This window comes from Epargyreus clarus, unplaced genomic scaffold (assembly GCF_041222505.1).
Source record: "Epargyreus clarus isolate Ecla_fem2 unplaced genomic scaffold, WU_Ecla_fem_2.2 ptg000031l, whole genome shotgun sequence".
Classification (NCBI taxonomy): domain Eukaryota; kingdom Metazoa; phylum Arthropoda; class Insecta; order Lepidoptera; family Hesperiidae; genus Epargyreus; species Epargyreus clarus.
In genome coordinates this window covers 10,635,001-10,661,870 of record NW_027332236.1, presented here as the reverse complement: position 1 = coordinate 10,661,870, position 26,870 = coordinate 10,635,001, and the positions used below count along the sequence as shown (strand labels likewise).

Genomic DNA, 26,870 nt, shown 5'->3' with positions numbered 1-26,870 from the left:
AAAATGAATTTATCAAATTTCAAAAATAACTGTTACTAAAATTAAATTTCTTGACTAATATTCTGTTATATATTAATGCGTGTCGGTGTGAAGGCTACAAGTCGTAGGTAATTGTTAATTATCATTAAATTAGTGTACAACTAACTCATGAATTTTATGTTCATTTCCTCCTGTTTTACCTTAGAATGCACTACACAATCTGACAATTTCAATTATCTTATTTTGATACAGATCTATTATGACCCGTGCCCATATTAGCGAACAGACACATCTATCTACGTTGTACGATCGCTTTTCTTAGAAATGATTCTATAACATTCAATAATTTAAAACTACGCAAGCTATTCTCGAATGAAAAAAGAATGAACAATATTTCTGCGCATAACAATGAAAGTATAGCATCGTCTCGAGCCACATCGTTATCTCGAGCAGGAAGAATTGCATCGACAATAAAGGAGATTTCTTCTAAACGATCTTTATGTTTATTGCCAACTCTTGCAAGCTTTGGGAGCCTCTTCGAATGTAAAGAGCCATAGGTGTATAAATTTCAACAAAATCCCCGTGAGAAGTTCAAGTCGTTAAATTGAAATGCGAAAATATTGACCGAATGAATGTGGCGAAGTGAGATCGCACTCACCACGCAAATTTCTAGATTCGATTTTGGATATTGTAGACGCTCAATGATGATTTCTATTTTCAATAACTTTTAAATTGTTATATCCTATTTCTATAGAAAGGATATTTATTTCGGGTCAACATTAACAAAAGTGCGTCTCATTGTTGTTATTAGTCTGGATGTATAAATCAATGGAAAGTCTGCAAGTATAAATCAATAACTACGTTAACGGACCTATATCGCTTTCCTTTTGTAATTCATACGTCCGGACCTGTAAAAAAGGTATCGCATTATTATTCCTTGTCCGGATCGAACTTGCTTCACTGTAACGAGTAAGGTCCACTAATTATAAATTTCACCAGAATTAAATGCCGCGTAAATGGACGTAAGAAGTTTTACTGAGATTTAAACTTAACTCTAACCGACATTACTTAGTTGTTACTCTCAGTCCGGATCGAATCCACTTCATTGACTCCAAGTAAAGACCGCAGTTATAAAAGTAACAATAATCTATATTTTCCAAAATAAAAAATTAAGCTCTATAACTGGACCTATACAGCTTTACAGTAGGACTACCATGAGTTTACAAAAGTATTACTCGCTAGCGACTGCGTAAAATAAATGTATGAAAAATTGTACAGCGCCTCTGGTGGTTACTCGTAGAACTAAAATCCGTAGTGACGTAACTCGATACGTAAAAAACCTATCGAAATCAAATCGCTAGCGAATGTCATTATGATCTATTGCCATACAAATTCGGTCCCATGAGTCATTAATTTGACAGACGTTGTCAAGAAATACCGTAACGATAGTAGTTATGTTATTCACTAGCAAAATGACAATAGTTTTCTATTTACCATTTCTATAGTGGCGTTTCTATGCCAACTCATGGTAATGCTACAGTTCTATTAAGTGTAATCGATACGGCCGGCCCTAAACAACAAACAAGCGTCACATTGTTGTTCCCGTCAGTCCGGTCAGACCGAACTCGCTTCACCGATAGTAAATTCTCTCGTTTCACATATTACTGCGAATCTGTGACCGCACCGTTGTATTTGTTACCGAATATCGTAGTCAAATGTTTTGTGGCTTGTTATTTTATGTAATACCTTTCTCTCGGGGATTCGAATGTGCATGGATTTTCAATTTTACGCCAAAAGATTAAATGTTTCAGTCTACTGTGTTATGTTATAATCATTAAAATATATCTTTAACTGGCGGTTTACTAACATCCTTTGATTTGATATTCTTATCACGGGGGTGCATAAAGAATAATTGGCTTGCCCTCTTGAGGCGATCGCCATTGGATTTCAAATAACATCACTAAGCCAATCGTGCATGATGGTATAACTAAATATATATGCAAAATTTCAGATCAATTGGCTCGGATTAAGTCGTTTAAAAATTACTTGAAATATTTGTCCGAAAGAAAATGAAATTAAAGCTTTTAAAAAACAGCTTACGTCAAGTTTTATAAAGATCTCTCAGAATGAAGGTCATTTCAAAATTCGTAGAATTAGAGCCCTAGTTTAACCTTATTGGTCTGGCAGTGTTAAGTGCCCCATTGTTATAGTTTGAAGGGTCTGTCAAAGCAGCGACACTTTCACGAGGCGTTTCATCTATTTCTGACACGTACCTATCTACGATCAATCTTAGATAAGATCCCTATTCTACTTGGAGTCAGTTAGTCATTGGCAGCAGTGCCTCATAATAGGTTGTATGTTCATTTCATTTTCCTAAATTTTAGCATAGTACAACTTATTACATTCCAATATATCGAATATCAATTTAATTAATTTATTTTTCTTTCTTACAGGTAAGATCCAGGGGACTGATCATGAGTGTGTAAGATTTTAAAATATAACGTACGTAACTAGTTTACAATTCATAAACAGCTGTTACAAGCATTTTGGATGGAAAAACCGGGTTGCATAATAAACTAAAACTCATTTTAACTGTTGAGTTCACATTATAGAGTTTGCAATGTAAAATGTAATGCCACCTAACTTATTAAATTTTCCGTTGGGCAACATTCCAAGATTTCTGCTTCGCATTGCAAATGTTAAAAATTCAATCGTTTATCAAGTTCTTTGCTTCTGAGTCCCAGTTGTTATTTGGCTAGTCACTGTATCCTACGCTAGTCTTAGCGACTATGTGACTGTGCTATGGTAAGTGACAATGGACGAAGTATATGAACGTTCATTGCTCTAGGCTCATAATGACTCGTTCTTAAAATGTCCTTTCTCATCTTAGCTGAATTCCAATCCAATTTGGCCACTGACCATTTACTATCTCCCAGTGACCACTCACAATAAGGAAAATACCATCTGTTTACTATTTTCATTTTAATTAAAAGATCGTAGTGATGCTGACACAGGTGATTTTATAAATAATACATTCACTTTTTCATCACTCGTCTAACATAACACCTGAAGCAAATGCCTCCAGGGTGTGTGAAGTCTACCAATCCGCACTTGTCCAGCGCGGTGTCCAGAGGCCCGTGCCCGGCTGTGGGACCGTAACAGTTAACCGGCGACATCCACATTTACACGTATTATATATCAAGTGTAATTATTACTTGATCTTTGGTGGTAATGACTATGGTGGTACCCAAGAGGACCATTATTGATTTTTTTATTGATATTACCTTTTCGTAAGTAACCTATTACTAAGTCTGTAAGTTCTGAAAAGCTTTCGTAATCCAACAAGTCTACAATTGCAATTTTCTTAGAACAAGGAACTTCGGCCAATCCGCTCCAAAAACATTAGTAGAAAAGGAATTATCATTCGTTTTATGTTTATGTATCAAGTTTGCAACTCAATAAGACGAAGTTATTCCATAACAGAATTCCTCGATAGATTTATACGAAAGCTTTATACTGCCAGGGCAATGACGCCTTTATGAAATTTCTCGGGAATTTTTTGCGGACTCCATTTCTTTGGTGAAATTCCCACGTATTTTTGTTTTTGTGTCGACTGAATCGTGAGGCGCATTTTACTGTTTTGTACACGAACTGAGTTCAGATAAAGTTTTGCTTTCTAATACTTTTTTCATGAGCTGAAAGCGATTTCAGTTATTTTACCTTTTATGCTCTTTTGTAACTGATTCGACTATCTTTAGGATATATTGACAAAGTATTAGGCAGGTTTCGTATCTTCGTGTACTTAGTCGTGTACGTATCACATAACTACGAATTTTACCACTAGCTTAACCTAACTTGCTCGAAAACGAAATAGAAAAAATGTTGATAAATATATAAAAAACACGCTACTGAAGTAATATAAAAAATATCAACAATATAATTTCATAATATCGTATAGTCTCATAGCGACGTTAAAATACGAGTACAATGATAAGCCATAACATGAACGGAAAATTAAAATTAAGTACTTTTTATTTTTATTTGGGAAACATACAATATTTAACTTTTTCGAAAATGTAGTATTTTTTAAAATATTCCTCAAAATCCGTACATTTTCCCTGGATTTTTTTATTAAATACGCACAAAGGTTTGAAAGATCCCTCTCAGGATTATTGTTTATCGACTGAATCGCGGGGCGCATTTTATACGTGCCCTGGCAGTGTGAAGGCTTTTCAAACAACTTTTTCTTTTCAGTAGAAATTAATTTGAGTTACGTCAACTCTTTGAGCTTTTTTAAACTGTGCGAGATGATAGCCCTTGAAATGTTTTGCATAGATGCAGCTATAAAGCCTGAAACTAAATTGCAGAGGTATAAAATATTAAAAATGCTTGACAGATTTATACAAACGTTCTTAAAGCCAAGGAACTGACGCCTTTATGAAATCCCTCGGGAATTTTTTACAGAGCGAACACATTTCTTTAACGAAATTCGTATTGTTGTTATGTCGACTGGATCGTGATACGCATTTTTATACAGAACCGACTTCAGAAACTTTTCCTTTATAACTACTTTTTGCCTATTTTAGTGGAAATCGATATGAGTGTTTGTCGTTCTTTGTTTTGGGTGTATTTTATTAAACGGGGTGTTTTGCGGCTTCGTCTACGTTTGAAAGAGAAAATAATGCTGTGTTCACTATTGGAATTGTTTTAACATTTCAACGCCAGATTCGGCACTGTGATTAAGAGAATTGTCATTGCCGTGCACATGTTTTCTCTTATTATTTTAAAGGCCTTCAACCACATGGCCCAAGCAATTTGTGCACTTTTTTTACAATGTATGTAAGTAATGTAAATTATTATCTAAAACGCCTATGACTGAAAAACCAAGAAAACGTACATTTGATTTAATCTCGAACTCAAATTGTGAAAGGCTGAATAAAATATTTTTTTTAATTTTCGACCATAATTAAGGTTATTAAATTACATCCCACAAGCAAAAACCGCAATTACATTCAAATGACACATGTGAATGTTAACTCTAGTTCAATATATCAGTATAAAAATATATAATAAATTACCAAAAAACTTAAAAAGTCTAACTTTAAATCAATTTAAAATGAAAGTGCGTGATTGGCTGCTTAAAAAGTGTTTTAAAGTATTAATGAATTTATTTGACATTATCAGCAATATGTTATATAATTATTAAGGACATGTTATTATTAGATGTATTATTATATTGTTTTTTATTTATATTATTATTAGATGTTTTGTTTTGTTATTTTATAGAAGGACATGTTATTATTTTATTGATTAAGTAGATACAATTTCTTTATATTCATTAACAATACATACTAACATTATAAATAATCAATATTACTTTGATATAACTTGCCATCACAATTTGCATGCCATGACATGGCTGATTGTGAGATTCCTAGCAACTATTGTGAACTTCTTATTGTACTATTACCGCAAATCAATATTTCATTTCAATGAAAAAATTCCAATAACACGAACCTCCATGCTTCACTCAGCCAATCCCCCAAAAGATATGGGGGAGGGTGGGGATCAGTACAATGTATTGGAATCCAAAAATAATTAATACCGTATCAAATATCGACAGAACCCAATGCTTTTTTTTATTAAAACAACAGGAGTTTTAATTCATTACAAAAAAACTGCAAGTAAATTAAAAATGACAATTTCTGATTTTATTTCCCAGTGCCCAGTAAAAAATGTTTTTATAAAAATTACTTAAAATATATTGTATGAACCATCCATTATAATTATAATATAACCAATTAAAATAATAATACCAACCGTCAACAACAGGTGGCAACAACCAAAATGGTATATCAAAGAACTATTTCCCCTATAACTAAATATCCCAGATGGCTATAACTATTAACATAGCAGGATTATTTCTACTAACACATAATTACTCAATAATCCCTTTCTAGGGTCTTAAAGCGGTTATTATTATCGCATAATAAAATAATAAGGAAACGTTCAGCGTTCCCGGTTCGCCGGCGGCCTGTAACTGCTCGTAATATTTTCATTAATAGCCACTTAATTGAGCCTTTGAATAAGGGGTTTAAGCGGTAAGCGGATGGAGAGTTTTTTTACATGATTTTGAATAATATATAAGTAGCAGACGAACATGCAGTCCATCTGATGGTAAGCTACTGTGGCCAATGGACATCTGTAATTATCTCCAAATGAAATTTGATTCCTACCTGAGATTGGCCACAGATGCGCCGCAACCCCTGAGGACTAAGCTGGAATTCCTCGGAAAAGTATGTAGCCCTTACCACATCCTTCAAAACACAACACAGCAGCGATTTACACTGCTTTTATTAGGCAAGAAAAGGTGTGGTGGTGGTGTTGCCGGAGTCGATCCACAGAGGGTTTCACAAGCTGCATTCGAATTTAATTACACGCGCAGGTAAGACAAAAATGGATAATATTTATACAAAAAGTTTACATTAACGACTTACCTTCAAATAATTTGAAGTCATGTTAATTTCTGATAGAAGGATAGGTAGCGGAGGCTTAGTAATAGGGTTCCGTTTTTATCTCTTGAGAACGGAACCCTTAAAACCACTGAAAAAATGACATTTTTTTTATAATATAGGAGTAGCAGACGAGCATACAGTCCACCTGATGGTAAGTGGCTACTACCGCTCATGGACATCTGTAATCAACCCCAGATAGGATTAGATATTCCTAACTTTGGTCAGCCACAGATAAGCCGCTACCCCTGAGGACTAAGCTGGAACGCCTCGCAAAAGTGTGTCTCCCTTATCACACCCTTCAAAACGAAACACAGCAGCGTCTAACACTGTTGTTAGGCTAGCCAGAAATAGGTGTGGCATATTATAAAGCAGAAAAAAAAACGCTGGTCGCTCATGCCTTGTACCAAGAACAGCGATTAGCAGAGTGTTTAAGCGCAACAGCGGGCATTAACATGGGCCCTAATTAAGTAACGTTCGCTAGTTTAACTAACTGCACCGAAGACTACGTTAGAACTGTTCTTGATAATGAGTCTTTTTTCCATTGTAAGAGATTTTTATTGGAAATTCTCTACGGATACGCGAGAAATGAAACATAAAATACTGTTAAATGTATTGCAATGGGTCATAATACTTTCTTTAAATCAGGGGATGTAGAAAACGTTCTGCTCCCATATAAAAATATATAAATTATTTAAAAAATAATAACCTTGAAGTCATACGTCCACAATATCATATTTCAGAATCCAACGATATACTACCTGAGGTTGATTACAGACATCTAGGAGCGACAGAAGTCACCTAACACTAATTAAATATAAATAGGTGTGGTGCCGATGTCACCATTGTCAAACCACAAGGGATACAACTACATACCTGAATTCCATAAAATTCTTTAAGGTGTTCCATTCGTCCATCAAAATGATGATTATAAATAATAACATTATAGTAATGAAGTCTTTGAAATTCAAAGTCAAGTTATTAATTCTAGACCTGCTATAAATTTAATACTTCCGTCAGATTAAAGTTCTTATTAAGGCTCCTAAAAGAAACTTGAGGGCAACAACATCATCAAAACTTGTAACATAAATAAATCATGGCGTCCTTCAAATACATAAAACATAAGTTAGGAAAAGGTATCTTTGAAAAATGGAAAGTATCAAATTATGTAATAAAGAGCGCCTTTGAGAGCGGCCCAAATTTCAAGCACCTCTGATTTTTCTAAATTATGTATTTAGAAATTAATTATTTATTATTACTTTAACGATGAATTAAATATCATGAGGAAATTTCCTTCCCTGAGAGTTGTGTTAAAAATTGTAAAGGTTTATGAAATTTATCAATCCGCATTTAGTCAGCTTGAAATATGGTCTGAATCATTTCCAGTCTGAGAAAACACCTAAATATTATGTCCACGTTGGAAAGTAAAAGATAAACGTTCATGAAGGTAGAACCCTTTGTGGTTCAACTTCGGCGGCACCAACGCCACACCTGTTTCTGCATCATAACAACAGTGTTAGACGCTGCTGTGTTCTGGTTTGAAGGGTGTGGTAAGAGAGACATACTTTTCCGAGGCGTTCCAGCTTAGTCCTGACGGGTAGCGGCGCATCTATGACCGACCTCTGGTAGGAATATTTCATCCTATCTGGGGTTCATTATAGATATTCATGGGCTGCAGTATCCACTTACCATCAGGTGGACTGCATGCTCGTCTGCTACTCCTATGTTATAAAGGATGATAAAATCACATCTGTAATATACACACAAGTAGGATTCCAATTTTATCCAAGATACAGACGTCAACGGCCGGCAGATGTCACACATCATCACGAAATGCGCGATCGTTTGCTACTTAATATAATATAAAAAAATAACAAAAAATACAACCGACTTCTTTGTCACTTCTAAATAAAAAATAATTGAAAATCGCTGGACACACTTAAAAAAATATACAAAATACGTGTCGAATAGATTACCTCTCTTCTTTGGGAAGTCTGTTAAAAATATAGTAATATATGGTATTTACGCTGTAGAAGTGTTTATTAACTCAATGGCAAGATCTTAATAAAATAATTCATTAATCTTCGTATTGTTTGCACTTAAACAATAAACGCGTTCCGATTGCCACAGTGGTACAATAGGGGCGATAGGGGAAGACGAGACATTGTCCCCGGGATTATAGGCCACTTGAGTGAAGCGGAGTTTAATTGTTTAATCGCTATGTGAAAACACGTGGGTTCACGATATCTTTTGAAGCGAGTATCATTATTGATTTATCACTCTGAGGTCAAATATAAACATGATTTATATCCTATCAAGTTTTGTGTCTTCGAACAAAAGACTTCAGAATTGACCGCTTCATAATATCTCTACAAAGAGACAGACAAATACTTAGGTTTTCTCTGTGCAGCTAGTATACAAAATATAGCTAAAATGTAAATTTATTAAACCGTTGAAATAATACACTACCCTCCTGACAATGAAAACAAGGCGACTAAAGAATCCAGTCTGAATCCTATAGGTGATCAGGATATTCTTGCGAAGTTTTACTACTTCTGCAGTCATCAAAACACAGCGCCAAATGAAGTAATTATGGCAAACCCATTTTATATGAAAGGTAGTAAACTTAAAACTTAAACTTAAAATAAAGTCAAACTTTTATCCCTAAATAAGACATGGACTATTTCAACCCCGTGAAATTTCAAAGTAATGCTCATACAAATATTTTATGAAAAAATCTATAAATAATATATTATCTTCTCGTATATGATACATACGTAATATGAATACCCATGTCACTCACATGTCCGTCTAACGTGACGGTACGCATCTGTTGCTTAGTTGTGGGAATTTCAATAGTGCGAGTTTGAATTTAGGTTGATGCTTATTAAATTACAGTATGAGGTAACGGCGAGTTGCGTACTTTAGTGGCAATGTTTCGTAATTTAATAGTTACATGCGGATATTTTCATACTATATATCAAATAGTAATTGGTATGGAAGTTCAATTTTCCACGGTTGTGGTTTTACTAATAAGGCATCATTGTCACACTTGTTCTTGCGTTATAAATAATTAAAACCTAAGGCTAACCTATCCTATGTGTTAGGCGCTGCTGTGTTCCGGTTTTAAAAATGTGGTGAGCTTCTTGTATCTATCCTTTTATGGTCAACCTCTGGGCGAATCCCACAAATGAGGGAAGCCAAAAGCATTACCCCACGCTGCTTCCGTGCAAATCTAATGATATTTACGTTACATTAAACCTTAAACCAGCCTTCTTACGCAAAATAAGAATAATTTCCGTAAACGTAATCACCCCAACCTCCCCTTTCAACCGGTGTTTGTTCAGGTCCGGCCGAAAACAAGTATAAACGCTTTATATATTTTTATTTTTGTTTTTTCGCGCGACTCCGGCAATATTTTGTCCGCCCATCAAGAATTAATTTCCAACATACACCAGGTGTATTACGTTTATTGAAACATTCCTGTTTTAAACAATTCCTCGTGGATATTTTCGCTGTTATTAATAGCACAATGTATTGTAACGATGTGTTATGAACGTAAATTGTGCTCGTGCAAACAGTATCATGAGAAATTCTCTTTGTACAATCATATTTAAAATTGTAAAATTGCTTATTTCATTTAAAGTAACCTGCGACAAATCGTTTTGTGCCAATGAATATTATACCGTGCCTACCAGATAAGCTGAACTTGTAGGAGGGAGAGTAATATACACTATGTAGTTTGTTGTATATGTCTACCATCATAAATGTTAGTAGTTCATAACGTTTATTTTAACTTTATAGGATTATTCACTTTTATCAAAATTTGTAACACTATAATGGTAAATATTACAGTTACCCATAGACATTTTAGTTCTAGTGTATCTTCTTTAACTTAAGGTCGGTTCGTAGAACTTCATTTAACATTAAAGAACTTTCATCACGAACTCTCGAGAGGCGTTCAAAATTGAAAACTAGTTGTTCGTGAACTGAGTCTTTTGCTCCGGCGCTTGATAATTTAATATCCTTTGGGACTGTTACTTCTCTTTGTTTGGACTCGATTGTAAATCCTGTACCAAGAAACTCAATGGAAACAAAAAATACTGATTGCTGATTTTTTGCGATCTGGTCTCTGAATGTGAACGTCTTAAAAATTCAATTGCGATGAGGTATGTTGATATGCACGTGTTTTGTTCAAATAAAAAGGGATAATAATAATGGCACTATTAGCTTACATTAAGAACTGATATAATAACTGTATTAAATCTAATGGGGTGAATAGCGGTTTCAAAACATCAGATAGTCGGAATAGTCGCTAAACTATTACTCTGCCAATTAGCATAAGGGTCATTAAGGAATGTGAAACCATACCCTGGCTTGATATTAAAGAGAGGGTTATAACTAAACTTGAATAATTAATAACCAAATCTATTAAAATGTAGCTAGCATTAAATCTGTAAAACACAATACAAAAAGGAATTTAACTACAACAGGAAAGTCTCTTATATGGAAAGATGAATAAATTTAAATACCAAAATATACTAATTTTACGATTCATAAAAGGATCTGAGCAGAAATCGGGCAAAGTAATGGACACGAAGCGAAGCATAAAAAGTGATTCATTGATAAATATCAAAAAGAAGAATATCATAAAAATAAAAGCGACATAAAATGAAATGAAATAAAGAAAACATCGAGATAATAAGCAAAAAAAAGTACGTAAGCGACATTTTTAGTTGAATAGGGAATGATTTAAGATATTTATACACTTAAAATAGTACAATACATACAAAAATACATACAAGTAGTCAGTAGAAAATGCTTAAAATTCTATGTATCTCAAAATGACTAAGAAGTTAGACTGAGGAATAAATTATAGTTTAAAAACTAAAAACCACGCTAAAATCACGTAAGGAAAATTATTAATCCTCACGATCCTGATGAGGATAACGGGACAAAATTATTAAAATCGTATATTGTCATCGGTTCTTGATAAGTGATCAAAATTTTAAATTAATCGAACCGTTCAAAGTTGGTAAAAATCGAGTGCGAAGATTCCGTTACAACCATACATACATACATACATACATACATACATACATACATACATACATACAGGTCAAGCTAATAAAAGTGTGGTAAAAAGATAACGGTTTCGTCAACTACGGTGATAAAAGACAACTGAGAGTGGTGACTATGTTGAGCACTTTTCAAAATTAGGCAAAGAGTAAGTACGTCGTAGGCGATTTTTAGTAAAAATGCCACCATGACTCGTCCGTTCGCATCGCGGTAAATAATATTTTAGTTTGAAGTCTTCAGTTAGCTAATAATATAGCTGTTACAATACCCTTTGTGCTAATGCAACAAATTTGCACTTGGACGACGCTGTCCACAAATATCTATACCCCTTTCACTATGCAAGGAGACCTTTGCCCAGCAGTAAGACAGCAATGGTAGTTTGTTGAGATTCCAAAAGAGTTCTATATGAATGAATTTTGGATAAATAAGAATTTGGATTTGAATGAGTTGACAACTAGTAAAAATAAACGTGACTAAAATAGATACTAGGAAAAAATCTACCTTGTCTAGAGTGCCTGCCGCTGATGACCAGTTACTTCAGTATGTCCGCCTCCCCAAAGTTACAAAACCTCTTTTCAAAACTCTAGAACAACATGAAACTTTATTCAACATTAAAGAACTTAGTTTGGCAATCACGAAGTCTCGAGAGGCGTTCAAAATTGAAACTAGTTGTTCGCGAACGAAGTCTTCTGCTCCAGCGCTTGATAATTTAATATCTCCGGGGACTGTTACAGTTCTGTTTGGAGCAATTTGTAGTGGCTATTTACTGTGAAATAATTTTAACAACCAGACGTGAGGAAATATTACGAGTATTTTTCGATTAAAACTTTATAATAGACTGATAATATTATAACAGTCTTGTAGTCCCGGGACCAGAATAGGGCTAAGGTATCCTCTGCCTGTCGTAAGAGGCGACTAAAAGGGGGCTTCCGGGGCAAGAGTGCAAAGAGGGGGCAAAGAGTGCGGTTCGAGCTCCCGACCCGTCCAGCCAGCGGCCCCGGAAAGGAAGGCGGTATGTGTGGTCGCATACCGTCGTACGCACCAGACGGTGTGACGAGAGTCAAGCTAACCTGGGTGGAGCCCGACGGGGAAACGCGCTAAAAGGACTCCGGTTGCGTTCCTTTGGAAATCCCGGAGCCCTCTACGAAGCGCCTAGAACGGCCACGGGCGGGTTTTAGTGCGGTAAGAATCCCACATAACCCTGCGTCGCTCCCACGCTACCGGGTACCTTTTCAAGGTTTCCCCTTCGTAAACAAAAAAAAAGTTTTATAAAAGCTCGTTTCCTGGTAGTATTTTTTTTTTAAATTGTCTGACTTTCATACATATTTTTTTTAGTTAGGACTTCTTTTGGCGCGTTAAAAATATCAAGGAGTATTTTCGCAATTGAAGTTAGCTGCGAAAGCGTTTTTTAATGTCGTTAATGACTGTGCCATATTTACATACTCGCGAAAATAACGCCATCTAGTGACAACTTAAAAGATTTATTTTTTATTTTCATACGATAAATATATGTAAACTATTTTAAACTTGTTTTTTTTAATCATTTTCTACGCGCTATATATTCGTGTGTGTTTTTGCATTTTATTATGAATAAAATGAATCTCAGACTTTTCTTTATTCATAATCTTCACTAAACAGGTAATACACAATGTTATAATCAGAATTACAATGACTACGACTTAGTTGGATGTAGGGATAGATATAGACTTATTAATCTACTTACCACACGATACCTTACTAAGTACAGCTTCAGCTGTAGGATAAGTCTCAGAAGCCTTTGTCAGCAACACTAAGACTTCTTAACTCTAATTAACTTTCATACAGTCCCCGTCTTATGTTACGTAATAACTACTTAGGTTAACTACAAAGTGAACAAAGCCGGGTCAAATAAAATTAACTCATTAGAATGAAACCAGTTATGGAAGATTATTAAAGGTGGTAGAATCCTCTATGGTGCGACACTATTTCTGCCTATTAACAGTAGTGTTAAGCGCTGCTTTATTCTGGTTTTAGGAGTGTGGTAAGGGAGATATACTGTTTCGAGGCATTCCGGCGTAGTCTAGTCTGTTATTTGCCTAATAACAGCGTTAACTTTGCTTGAGCCTAACTTTGAACTGGTTTGAAATTAATTCTTAGGACTATAAATAAGGACGGTAAGTGAAATCTATATTCACCGCCAGATAAAATTAAATTCCCACCTGAGGTCGATCACAAAAGACTAAGTGGTAACACTTTGGAAAAATATGTCTTTCTTACCACTACCTTCAAACCAGAATACATTAGCGCTTAAGAAAGCTGTCAATAGACGTGTGTCGGATGTGGCGGTGGCGCCGCCGGAGTAGAACTACAATGGACTCTATCACGCTCTTGTACCTTTCAAGTGTTCTATAATTACTATAGTACTTAAGTATTGGACATCTAAATCCATTTCCTGTCCTTGACATTCCGTGAAGTAGCGACCGTCCTCTGCCCGCCCATTTCCGTTCTAGCTAATGTTGCTAGTTGCTTGACACTTGACTGATTGCCCAGATTTTGGGATTCCATTTACTGAATATATCGTCCTAAAATATGGCTAACGTATAAAATTTTGAAATGTTATTTATTTATTTTATTTATCCATGGGTGTATTATTCGATTATTTATTTAACTGCAGTATGGTGAACCTCAAATATTTACGTAGTCCAAACTAATTACGTAAATATAAATACGCGGCCCTAATTTGACGACTCTGTGGACAAATTGGGATACACGGAGATAGCACTATCTTATACTTCATAAATCGGAGATCTTATACTACACAAATGCAAGTTACTATGTGAAGCTGCTAAAATTATTCGTAAATTCCTATCATCACTATTCAATGTGGCAACCCTAGTTCCAAGGGATGGCGCTGGAGTTATTTCACAAAAGCCATCGAAACTTTCCTAAGAAGCGTATATTTTATGTAGTGTTTCGTTAGTTTTTCGCTTCTTTGTCGTCTTTAAGTTCCTTCTTAGGGTAGAGTAGCGAAGTTTACACAGGATTGTTACATTTGCCAAAGAAATTGATTACTCGAACTGAAGTCAGTTCAAGTAGGAAAATTCGCTTTACTTGTGCCATATAAAAAAAACTTCTTTTATACTTCGCTCGTGATTTTGTACCGGCATTTTTATGCAGATTTTTGGTATATTTAACATTGAAAGGGGCATAACATGGTATTTTTTTTAATATATCCGTCAAAAGTTATGATCGTATACCAAAATTAACCCGAACTGAATGAATTGATTGGTGATTTATGTTCTTCTTTAAAATACAATATATAATATGATGACCTTATAAAACGGCAACCATGTTCATATTACACATTAAAATCAAATATAGTTAAAATTTACTACAAGAATAATACTGCACGTATAAACGTATTCAAGTTATTTCCACTAACATTTATATTCCTTTGTTCTGTATATACAAAAGACCGATACGAGAGACCAGAACACAAAATAGTTTTTATTTGTCTCAAGGGCCTAACATTTTTTATCTACCATTTAACATCTAATCCGAAGTTTACAACGTTTACCTACACTTTTGAGAATCCTATATTTTATGCAACATATCTTGCGTTTAGTACACATAGATACAATTTTCCAGCTATATTCGAACCTTTGCGGAGAGAAAGGTCTCATAGCACTTACACAAGACGTAACTGACAGGGCAACGATAAGATGACAATTCTATTTTCAAGTTTATAAAATTGAACAAATGTGACGGCAAAGAGGTGGTTGACGACGTGGTACCTATTTGTGCCTTGTGTCAAGGACCACTACGTTTTGACTGAAAAAGTGTGATAACAAATATACACATATTTTATGTACTCGAATATATTTTTTATACAATGAACTGTGTTCAAAGAGCAACGTATCTTTGGCTGACCTTAGGAATTGAATTTTGTCTGGGATTTTTTATATTACTCGTAAGTCCAATGTCCATAAGCAGCAGTCTCAACTTCCATAATGTCTTGGAAGTTCTTTTTCAACAATAAGATACTTTTTCTTCCAATGTAATTTTAATTAGGTCTCAGGTGTGAAAACATCTTTAAATGTTGAATTAGATATCCCAGCAATATCAGATGTGTGGTTTAAGACTTAGTTTCCTCAGAGGGCCGTATGCAGTCTAGTTTAGACCGTGGCGTAGTGCTGCCGCTTTATTATTTATCAAGTTGGTTTCGCTTCTCTTGTGGCTATTTCCACCGTATGTTTATAGTTGGGTAACAAGTATGTCTCTGTGGATGTTCCTTTGTCTCAGTTTACGTGTCTCTAAAGATTACGCTTGAGATCCTAACAATTTCAGCTTTAAGGTTATCTTCGTGTAGCAATTTCTACTAGTACCTCTAGTACTACTTGATGCTTATTTTCATATAAGCATCAGGTAGTATTTTGATCTAATTTTAGTATGGCAGGTTTTGTATGATGGTGTCATTTGATTTGGTCGAATAGGAAATTATAACCGCAGTTGCTAATTACTGCTCCACCGCTGGAACTTCTTTCATAGTGAGAGGGGTGTAAGCCATAGAATACCACACTGGCAGTAAACTTTACCCACCTTTGACTTTTTGTTTATTTAAAACCTCTGTAGCTTTTCCTCACAATTTCCTTCATCGTTTAAGCAAGTGATAAGTTAATATGAATGAGAACAAATCAATGTTTCATTACGTTGAACACGTGACATTTCTTTCATACGTCTTCAACTACTTTTGCATTGTGCCCGCATAATTATGTATCCAGGCCACCTTCAGTATTCCTTACAACAGCTCGGACTACAAAACAACAAACTTTCTACGATGTGAAAGAACAAGTAAATACCAAAATCAATCAGTTCATCCCAAAGAAGCAGTAGCGGTATACGAGTTCCATAACAAAGTTGACCCAAGTTTTTATAGCAACGGAACGACTCGCTGCTACGCTCTTATAATTCAGAGCCGCGAACTTTGCACCCGCTGTTTAAGAACTTTGTCTTGCACGCGTTTTATCGTTATCGTCATTTTAATTGTCGATGCTTAATACTTTTACTGCTTTTGATTGGTTACATTAAGGCTCTTTTTGGATTCTCTCAAAAACGCTACTGCCAATACATATAAGTACATTGAAATATTAGTCTGATGAGAAATTTTAACTTTTAACTGAGATATCCCAACTTACATAAAGTTTTTTTTTATAATATCAGAGTAGCAGACGAACATGCAGTCCACCTGATGGTAAGTGGCTACTGCCGCCCATGGACATCTGTAATCAACCTCAGATAGGATTAGATATTCCTACCAGAGGTCAGCCACAGATGCGCCGCTAACCCTGAGGACTAAGCTGGAACGCCTCGGAAAAGTTTGTCTCCATTACCACACCAATGCTGTTATTAGATAGAAATAGGTGTGGCAGTGGTGCCGCCGGAGTCGAACCACAAAGGGTTCTACCACCTTCAAATAGGTGTGGCGGTGGTGCCGCAAATACCGCCACACCTATTTGCGGCAGTTGATCACTTCACTGTTACTGAAATGAGCCTGGCCATCCAATCCATTATTTTATCGGAGTTTGGTGAAGTAAGGTATGACTGGCAAACTAGTATCAGAATCTGAAAACCTGCCAGTAGGTTTAGTCAAGGTAAAATAATTAACAAGCATCTAATACTAAGAACTAGACCTAGACTAGCAGCTTATCCCTCTGAAGCATCGAAACGCACATGTTTAGCTAGTAGCCGTCACCCATCAAACTACCGATCGCCTTCGACGTTGTTTAACTATGTAGATTAGTTACGATCTACCCAAGGCGGGGCTATAGATACTTTCATCAAATCTGGGAGACATTTATTGAAAGGTGATAGTACGTGTTTGGTTTGATAGGGGAGATTGACTGCCATACCTATTTCTGCCTTGAAGCAGTTCTTACATTTCGGTGGATTGTGTTGATGGCAGCTGACTTAAATATGAATCTCAGTTCTTAGGTGATACAACATTCCTCGTTATAGATTGGCCTCAGGCAGAACCCCTGTTTTACGTTGAGTTGACTAAAGATCAGTGACCATTTACCACCATTTTAAGCATACGAAAAAGCTAAAAATCATCTCAATAAACATTAACTGCTATATTTGCCATAACTTCAACAGTATTCACATTCCAGTGCACAGAACATTAGTACGCAACGATCGCACAGTAATGATTGCCAAGTCTTGTCACAAACACGTTTGCCACTCGTATCAATTAGTTTTGATTACATCTGGAACGGTTCCAAGTTTAAAGATTTTACCCTCTACAACCCTCGACCATTATTTAATAAACACTCCACTCCCTCTTAAAATCTCACCCTCCTATTCACACCTCTTTGCATCCACGCTGAAACAGAATCTTACGTCTCACACACTAACGTTCATTTTTGAAAATATATTCGGATCAAAATAGTAATTTTGTTAAAGTCATAAGTGAATGTTAAGTACGTTTGAAATTAAGGCTTCTGGCGGCTATAATAAGATCAAATTCCTTTTCATGCGGTTGCAAGTGAGTTAAGAGGGAATATAGGTCAGTGATTCCGCCGGTGCAAGATTTTGTAAATGTAAAAATATTACCGCAGTTTGTTCCCAAAATAAACGTGTAACTTTGGTTGTAACTTTGTTGAACGTTACGAAGTCTAGTCTATATGCAATGTATTGGTGATATCGATTCGCACATGACATACTACGGTTAGGCTACGTACGAACCCACTGTCTCTGGGTACGATACGGATCTCCTATCGGAATAAGGACCCATAATCCACTACAGCAGTCAAGTGTGATTTAATAGATTTCACACACCTCTGCACTCTCGGCACGCAGGTCACCTCAATATGGTTTCATTCAGTGTAAACGCAAGAAATAATTAATTTCCAATATATACACACTACATCGAACAATCTTTGGAACCTGTGATTCTAATATTAGAATCTAATTGAAGAAGAACGAATACATACATCGACGCTAAAAGTTAAATTATATCTTAAATTATATACTCCGAAAGAATTCTTTACAAACGAATACTTGTATAACCCTGTAACTATACAAAGCACATTTTGCTATATATTAAACCATAATATAGTAATACAGAATAAATAAATGAAAAACCAGGAATATTCGGGAGAATTTACATCAAAAAAGAGTGATCATGCCTTCTCAATACCGATATTGTTAAAGCCTACATCACGAAAGCAATGTATTTGCCAAATTTCATTTCTATCCAAAGGATCGCCTGTAAATCAATCAGAAGCGTTCTATATTGAAATATCCACTAACAAAAGAGTACAATGAAGATTACAAATGCGTGTATAGGAATGTAATACTTGATTTATTCGCAGAAATACATGAAATATTAATCACGTACAAAGAAAGCCTTTGTTCACTTTATATTGCCCAACGGTGTTTATTTATATATGTGGAAGAAAAATGTTCTATAATTGTGTTACTAGTTTTGCTTACGTGTTAATTTTAATTTTATAGTGGTGATGTTTATTGAATACACCAATTAAGGAAATAATTTTAAAAGTATAAAGTTTTAAAATTTTGTTCTACAATATAAAATCATTACTAATATTGGAGTCTTTGAAATTTTAATAAAATTTTGACATAGATACGTTTTGTACACCATCATAATTATGATAGCGTCTTGATTTGATTCGGTGAAAGCCTGTTAAATCAAAGCATAATAATATTATAGCACCTTCACGTAACACGTCCTTAAGAACGATTGACATGAAGTTATATTTTAAAATCACTTATTAACATTAAACATAAAATATAAAATGATGCTTATTAAAGAATTAAAGCAATAATTCACTTCATTGAAATTCTTAGTAATCTGTATAATTCTGTAACCGAAGATCTTACGAAAACCGTTGTAACTATTTAATCAATATAAAAGCTGGAATGCCTTTCTTTAACGAGCGGGAATGGAATTTAATCTCTCCTTTGAGTTCCGAAGACCGAAAAAAGACAATAAACATAGCCTGGAGTGCGGATATCGGAAACTGATCAGGAACAAGGGAAATTTGCTTTGTAAACATAATAATGGATCCATACCATTTATAATTTCGAATATTTCACTTTCGTAACTAAACGACAGAATTTGATTTAATTGAAATTATCATGGACACAGGAAACCCACAGGATATAAAGTAGTAGTAAAAGAATGTTATTAAATATTGCATTGAAGTATTGTTTTTGCGACCACAAATGTTTTAATGTTAATAAAACAGCAGCATCTGTATTGCATTTTAATAAAATCTACCTTTTGTTTGGAATAAGATATGGTATGAGAAGTTAAATACAAATTTCTTGTTTTTTGAAAGCCACGTACACGAAGTATAATGGGACGGCGACATAAAATTCATGAATGTAATACCCGTAGGTACGTTTGTAAATTTTATGTCTTGTTTAATTTTTAAACATCAAGAAAAAGCAAAATATGTTAAAATAAGTGTGGTTTCGACTACTAACAGACTAATTATTAAATAAGTTTAGTATAATAAATAATAAATCAAATAAAATAATCAATAATTAATACATTAAATATTCTAATTACAAAAAATTGTTCAAAATGCTGTTCTCTCACAAGCTGAAGTCGAATTTAATAAACTCTACAAGGAAAGTAGAAGCTTAAAAGACAATAAACATTCAATGAGTGCTCGAGAGGACTAGACTTATCAGAAAATCTATTTGAGGAAACCCGTTTTTATACTCAGTAGTTACAACGCTTTTATTAACTTCTAATGTTAGTGACCCAATGGTTGTATTAGACTTGCCTGGTTCAAGTATTTATAACTAATCCGCATATCCCATATCCCGGTATTTATACCCAATTTATAGTTAGCGAAAATAATCCAAATTATGTAAAGTCTACTATGTATGTGTAAATGCTCACTTGGCCAGCGCGATGGACTATGGTCTAATTCTTCTCATTGTGAGAGGCGACCCGTGTCCAGCAGAAACTTCGATCTTTGATCAGTTTCCAGCATTCTCATTTGGTATCACTTACCATCAGGAGGATTGCGTGCCCGTTTTTATATTTTAATTACATAAATTCTTAAACACTACTTAAAAATTTGCGAATACTTCCACAATTTAGAAGAATCCAGCGACACCTAACATGTTGCAATCCTTCACACTGTTTTGGTTGCAAGGCGTGCTACGGAATGACCATAGATTGGTAAAGATTACTCACTCCTAACAAGAAAATGTAATCAGTTTTGACAATTGAAATTGTCACTGTCATCTATTTTCGTGTTTGAAAAATATTAAAAAAATGTAGTAGTAATTTACGAATGAAACAATATTTCTCCGCACTTTTTCTTTGATTTTGTGTTTGTTCCGCGTAAATTACACCATGATAGCAATTATGACTGACACATTTGTCAGCCGTTTAAGCCATTTAATGGCTTCCTTCTATTACAAGGCGGTGATATATCTATAATTATCTATGAGAATGACATATACCCTCTAAAAACATTATGGAGCAATGGGATAAAAAGTTTATTATGTGCTATTGTTATTACTAGTACTTGTATTCACAAGTAAATCACTCCCTTTATCTTCAGTAACTCGCTACTTATTCGAGTTACAATGAAAAATGTTCTTTTACCAGATTTTGAGTCTTAGGTAAGTTACTTCCCTAACTTTCATAAAGAAAGATTTGCTTTTCTTTGATCAAACTTTCTCCGCTCGTAATATAAGCGCGATAAACATTTATCTGAAGGGCAAACTGTTTATTTAATGTCTATGATTTATTATCATTCGAGGCCTTTGAAATATAGCCCTCAGTACGAAAGACTGAAGGACACTGAAAGTTTTGATTTATACTGACGGGTTCTATGAGCCGGGTACTTAGAAAACAAGGTATCTATCTTAATAAACATAATGTCTTATTTTGTGCACATGAGTAATAGGACAATTTAGTTGGCAAAACGCAAACGTTCTGTATCTGAATCTAATGGTCGAGAACAACAGCATAGTAGAAATTTTCGTAGGATTAATGAACAGCCAGCGATTCGAGAAAGTCAAAATAGTTTAAAAAAGTAGTGTAACTAGAGTAGCAATCAAACTGAAGTATGAAAGAAGGGAAAACTATGTATGTATAGGAATACAGAAACCTGAGTTTGAAACTTGGCTTACGCGATATATGTATATGCAAGATAGGCATACATGTTTGTAACATACTATTTTATAAGATTCAAATAGCAAACGAGCATGCAGATTATATATAGCATCTAATGGTAAGCTACTACTGCCACTCATGGGTATCTATAACCATCTCCATAGAATAAAGAAGGTCATGCATTTCAACACCAAGGCACTAAGATCACCTCATATGTAAGTCAGCCAGAACCACACGCGTCAATCAAAACGCAAGACCTGCTTCACGCCGAAGAACTTATAGAAAAAGGTTTTGACGCCAAATCACACAAAATCAATTACACAATTGATTTAAGATAACCAATAAACAATTCCAATTTGAACAAGGGCTCCCAGTTAAACAAACTTATATAACATTAGTCACACGTCCCAGCCGTTAAGCGAGGGATTAATCTAGTTCAAACGCGACTAATTGCGACAACTAATAACTTGTTCAAACATCATTATCTTGAGACATAACCGCAGCTCGTGGTGTGTAACCGTAATATATCGCTTGTTTCCTTAACTGGTGACGAACAAATATTAGTTGGAGATGATTAATATTGCGATTCAGATGTTTCACTCCAGGAGATCATGTAAATACCGCATATCAGGTCAGGAGCACATTTCGTGGTTTGTCATCGGAGGCGCCATAGTGGTTCCACTTCGATGGCAACACCGTCACTCCTTCTGATTTATTCCAGTAGTATTAAGAGCTGATGTGTTTTAGGTCACACCTTTCAAGGGACAGGAATATTAAATATTCCTAAATACAGTAAATGATGGTATGTAACCTGCCACCCATGGACTTCTGTAACCAACCTCAGATAAGATTAAGCTACTGACACGGTACTTTCCCTGACTAAGTTGGAATGCCTCAGCTAAGTAAGTCTCCCTTACCCACGATCCAGAACATAGCAGCACTGAACATTTCTGTTTGTAGACAGAAATAGGTGTGACGGTGGAGCCGCTGGAGGATTCTAGCACCTTCAAATGTATGATGGAATGTATGAAACGAAGTCCTATTTAAGACCATACGAAATCAAATCAACCCTAAAATACTAACGGACCGTTCCAGATCTATCTGCATTAAGTACCGAATCGAAGGCTTTCGCTATCACACTTAATTAACGGGACCAAACGTTCAAACTTCGTCCCCTCTAATCTAACGTCATAATTCCAACTCGACCCCGGATCACTGATCTTTATTACCAAGGGGTTGGGTTTAAATTTGCATGAGCGGTAATTCATTGGGCAGCAGCGGGGTTATTATGACGTATGGGCGAATCTCATTGCTCGGGTCAGATTAGGCAAAGTAGCGGGTTACAGTCAATGAGTTTGACGCCAATTTTAACTTAATACCTCAATGATGTGATTTACTTCAATATTAAAATGATAAGCTTATTTTAAGAGTGCACTTATATTGAAATGTTTGATGATATACCAAGCCTGACGGTATTTTCAGGCAGGATGTTAGGTTCTGCCACTAAAATTATTATATTTCTTGGCTGCAAATACATACATATTTGAAATTGATCATGACGATAAGTAATCCATAGTTATGAAAGATGTCGATACCAGAAGTATCAATTAATGTAAGGGACAAAACACGGTTTTTCAGGAGAGGCAAAAAACGTTTTTATTTTTGTTTATGTGTCCATAACTTTTTACTGTCTACTTCAATTTTAATTGTGTCTAGATCAAAGTTTCTTAGAAAATCATCTTCTTTCATGCTATAAACGAAAGATTTAGGAATACCCAGCGGTTTAAAATATAGCATGTCCCTTACATTAAAAAAATATGTTTAGTTGTACCTTACGTTACTAATATTTTATGTGTAAACCGACTAGCATAGTGTAAGCAACAAGAGCAATAGAAAATTATACGTAATTCTGTTGTAAAGGACTTTTACAGTGTAGCAATTTGATGTAACCATAGATTATCTACTATAATTAAGGTATTTTAACACAATGGAAATAGGTTATTTGCATGGTTAATGTTAGTTTCAGCTTAGTTATCACAGATTTAAATGAAATTTAGGGATACAAAAAAAAAACGATTTATTGTTAATACAATTTTTTATTTCCGACTTTTATGTCTGCGTTATAATTATATTTGACACACTAATCAGTCTATAAAACTTTTCTAAAAGTAACAGTTCTAATAAGTATAAGTATAAGTTCTTACACACCTAGTAATCAATGTAAAAATAAAGTAGGCTATACACGCTACGGTAGACCTGAGAGGTTAACTCGTCAGGTCTACCCCAACGTGTATGGCTATCTTTTGACACCATTATCTCTTTTAATTAACAGTCTGTACTTTTAATAATTACGTTTAATTAGCTTTATAATTATAATCAACAAATGGATAAAAATAATAGTTTTCTCAGAATTCTTATTTATTTAGTAATTTAATGAACGTATTGGAAACGAAAGACAGATGAAAAATATGAATTGTCTGAAAAATGAATGAATAAAATACATAATATAAATGATATAAATATTAATATAAGAAATATATACCTAGTATTACAAGAATAAATAATTAGGTATGAGCAGACAGATTATGATGATAACTATTGGTAAATTAAACTATTTTAATGGTGAAATTAAAATAGCTTAATTCCCTAATAGAAAAAGTTATTCCGACCATTTCGGTTGGAATAACTTTTTCTATTTGGTATTTTATCTAGTTATCATCATCAGCTGTCATCACATCTTCATCGTCGTCGGTTTCATTGAGGGTATCTTTAACTGGCAATTTATTCGGAAGGTTCAAATATTCACAATGAAATCTTCTTGGTATTATACCGGTGTCGCACAATTTTTTGAGGTCATTGTATTTTGGAATGGAAATTGGGAGCCTCTCATTATAAAGAGATGGCAAATTGTCTGTGTTTCTTTGACTTATGTCATTACTAGTACTTTCAGCTGCAGATTCTAACAGCACTTCTTTTCCCAATCCCTTTACCCTTTCCTCTTGCGTTAAAATTCTTTGGAGGTAATTCTTTGGAGACTTCTATGTCATAAGTATCACCAGTCTCTAACATTGTATATTTAACTTCAATTTTCGCATTCTTTTTAAATGTGCACACTCTTATGTTTTTTATACGCAGGTCTTTATTTTTAAGAGTAGCTTGAGTGAATACAGATTCCGCCAGATTCTGGAAGTTGATGAAATCTGTATGCTCTAAGACACTCACTTTATATGGTTGAGGCCGTTTCCTAGCACTCTCTATAAAACTTGGCCATTGCGAAGGTGCCCAAACAATTAGTTTTCTTACTTCCCTCTCAATAACAGCATGCATGCTGTCAACTGGCATGTATGTATGCCCCGCTAGAAGGTAATTAATTTGTATAACTTTTAGATTTTTAGATTGTTTTGTTAGATAAATTGTTATCGTTTGATTGTTTGTTAAAATAAAGATAGTTTTGTTAGATAATAATGTAAGAGAATAATTCTTAAAAAACTCTAATCATTCATTAATGTAAGGGACATGTTACTTAAATCGACAGATTTGCGGTTTAAGGTAAGGGTGTAAATTACTTAATACTATGACTTACTATATTTTTAGAGAAAACAAAAATGTAATCGTCTGTTACATCATTTTTTTGTCATAAATCGTTTTACGCAGGCCAAATTTTTTTACTGTAAGGGATTTTCTTTTGACGATAGAATTTTTTCAATAATACCATACAATAGAGCTCAAAATTCTGAATCCAATGATATATATAACTCATTTTCGCCAAAATGTCCCTTACGTTAATTGATACTTCTGGTATCGATGTATGAAGTTTACCCATCTGTATTAGGTCAGTATGATGGACTAACCTAAGTTTCATTTTCACAGTAGATTATGCATGACTGTAGTTAAAAAATGGATTGATGGTGATTTTCCTAATATACATTAGGTCCGCGACGAAATAAAATTCAATTTTAATACGTGTATCTTTCTCACCTAAATGTAATAAACTGTTAAATTGATGACATAAAGTAAATTCATCTTCACTTCATCAAATTTTTCGGGGTATCATTTATAACTTCTCAAGAGCCAGTTATTGTAAAGCCGGAGACTTAGAGGCTTTATGGGGTTCGAAGGAAAATGACGGGGTCCCAATTGAATTAAGGATTGTTGGCAATTTTGGTTTTATCGTTATTGGTCCTTTTATAGTCTTCGTTCGATATAATTTACCTAATGATTATACTGGAGTTAAGGAAGGTTCTTTCAAAGTAAGGCACAACAGTGATTATAGACTTTAACGAACTTCAGAATATTATTTAACTACTGGGTTAATCGTTGTTAATATAATATTGATTTCAATTGACACCTAAAATAACGATCCTTTTTTGGTAACGGATAGTGTTCTAAAGATAACAGATTTTCTGGAAAAAAGATGGGATTATGCGAGATTTATATTCATTAAAACCTTCTGAGTTGCCTCACTACGCACAAAGAGAAGCCTAGGTGTCTCAAAATGCACCGTTGCTCCCTTTGCCTGATTTGTTTGGGCCCTTTTCGGAGCTATCTCTTAAAGGAGAAAGAGGTCCCTTGCATTAAAAATACGACAGTTTGTGACCACAACCAAATTGTCGCTTACTCCCATTTTCTATTTAACATCTTTTGTATGATGAACGACGGAAACCTTTGCTTAATTGTTCATTTAAGTAAAGAAAGGAAAACAAAACTTGTAATAAAACAAATTCTTACAATACCATCTCATACGTACGTTAGGTAAGCATCCTGTCCATTCAATTTATCGATCTCAATAAGTCGAACCTTATCTAAATAGTTACGGAAATCGAATTCTTCTCGAGCAAGCATGTAGGTAATTTGGTTACCTCATTCCGTCCATTACGGAAGAAAGGGGACGAAACGATCTGTGCACTTGTCGTTTCCTCAGCAAATATCGACCAAACAGCCATCCCACTTAGGGAATCCCAATCTTGATTTGCTGATGTTTCACTTGTGGCGGAGAAGCGTATCACATTTGACGACGACGTCAACCCATTGTTGTCCCACTGCTGGGCACGAGTCTTATCTCAGAATGAAGTTTTAGACCTTAGTCTACCGCGCTAACCAAGTACGAATTGGTGGACGTCGCACGCTCTTGATAACAGGAATTTGTCACAATCTGTCTG

At 34.8% G+C, this 26,870-nt stretch overlaps 2 protein-coding genes across 3 annotated transcripts in view; one reads left to right on the top strand and one right to left on the bottom strand.

The window, feature by feature from the left end:
- Nucleotides 1-26,870, top strand: part of LOC140754772 (uncharacterized) — a 237,183-nt gene that overhangs the window by 190,147 nt on the left and 20,166 nt on the right. The window lies entirely within an intron of this gene.
- LOC140754827 (uncharacterized) lies at nt 23,788-25,206 on the bottom strand (the record flags this gene model as incomplete). The annotated part of the gene is given in 2 exon segments (XM_083059027.1): nt 23,788-24,670; nt 24,672-25,206. Coding segments are annotated over 2 exon segments (786 nt in total), but the record flags the coding sequence as incomplete, so codon positions are not given.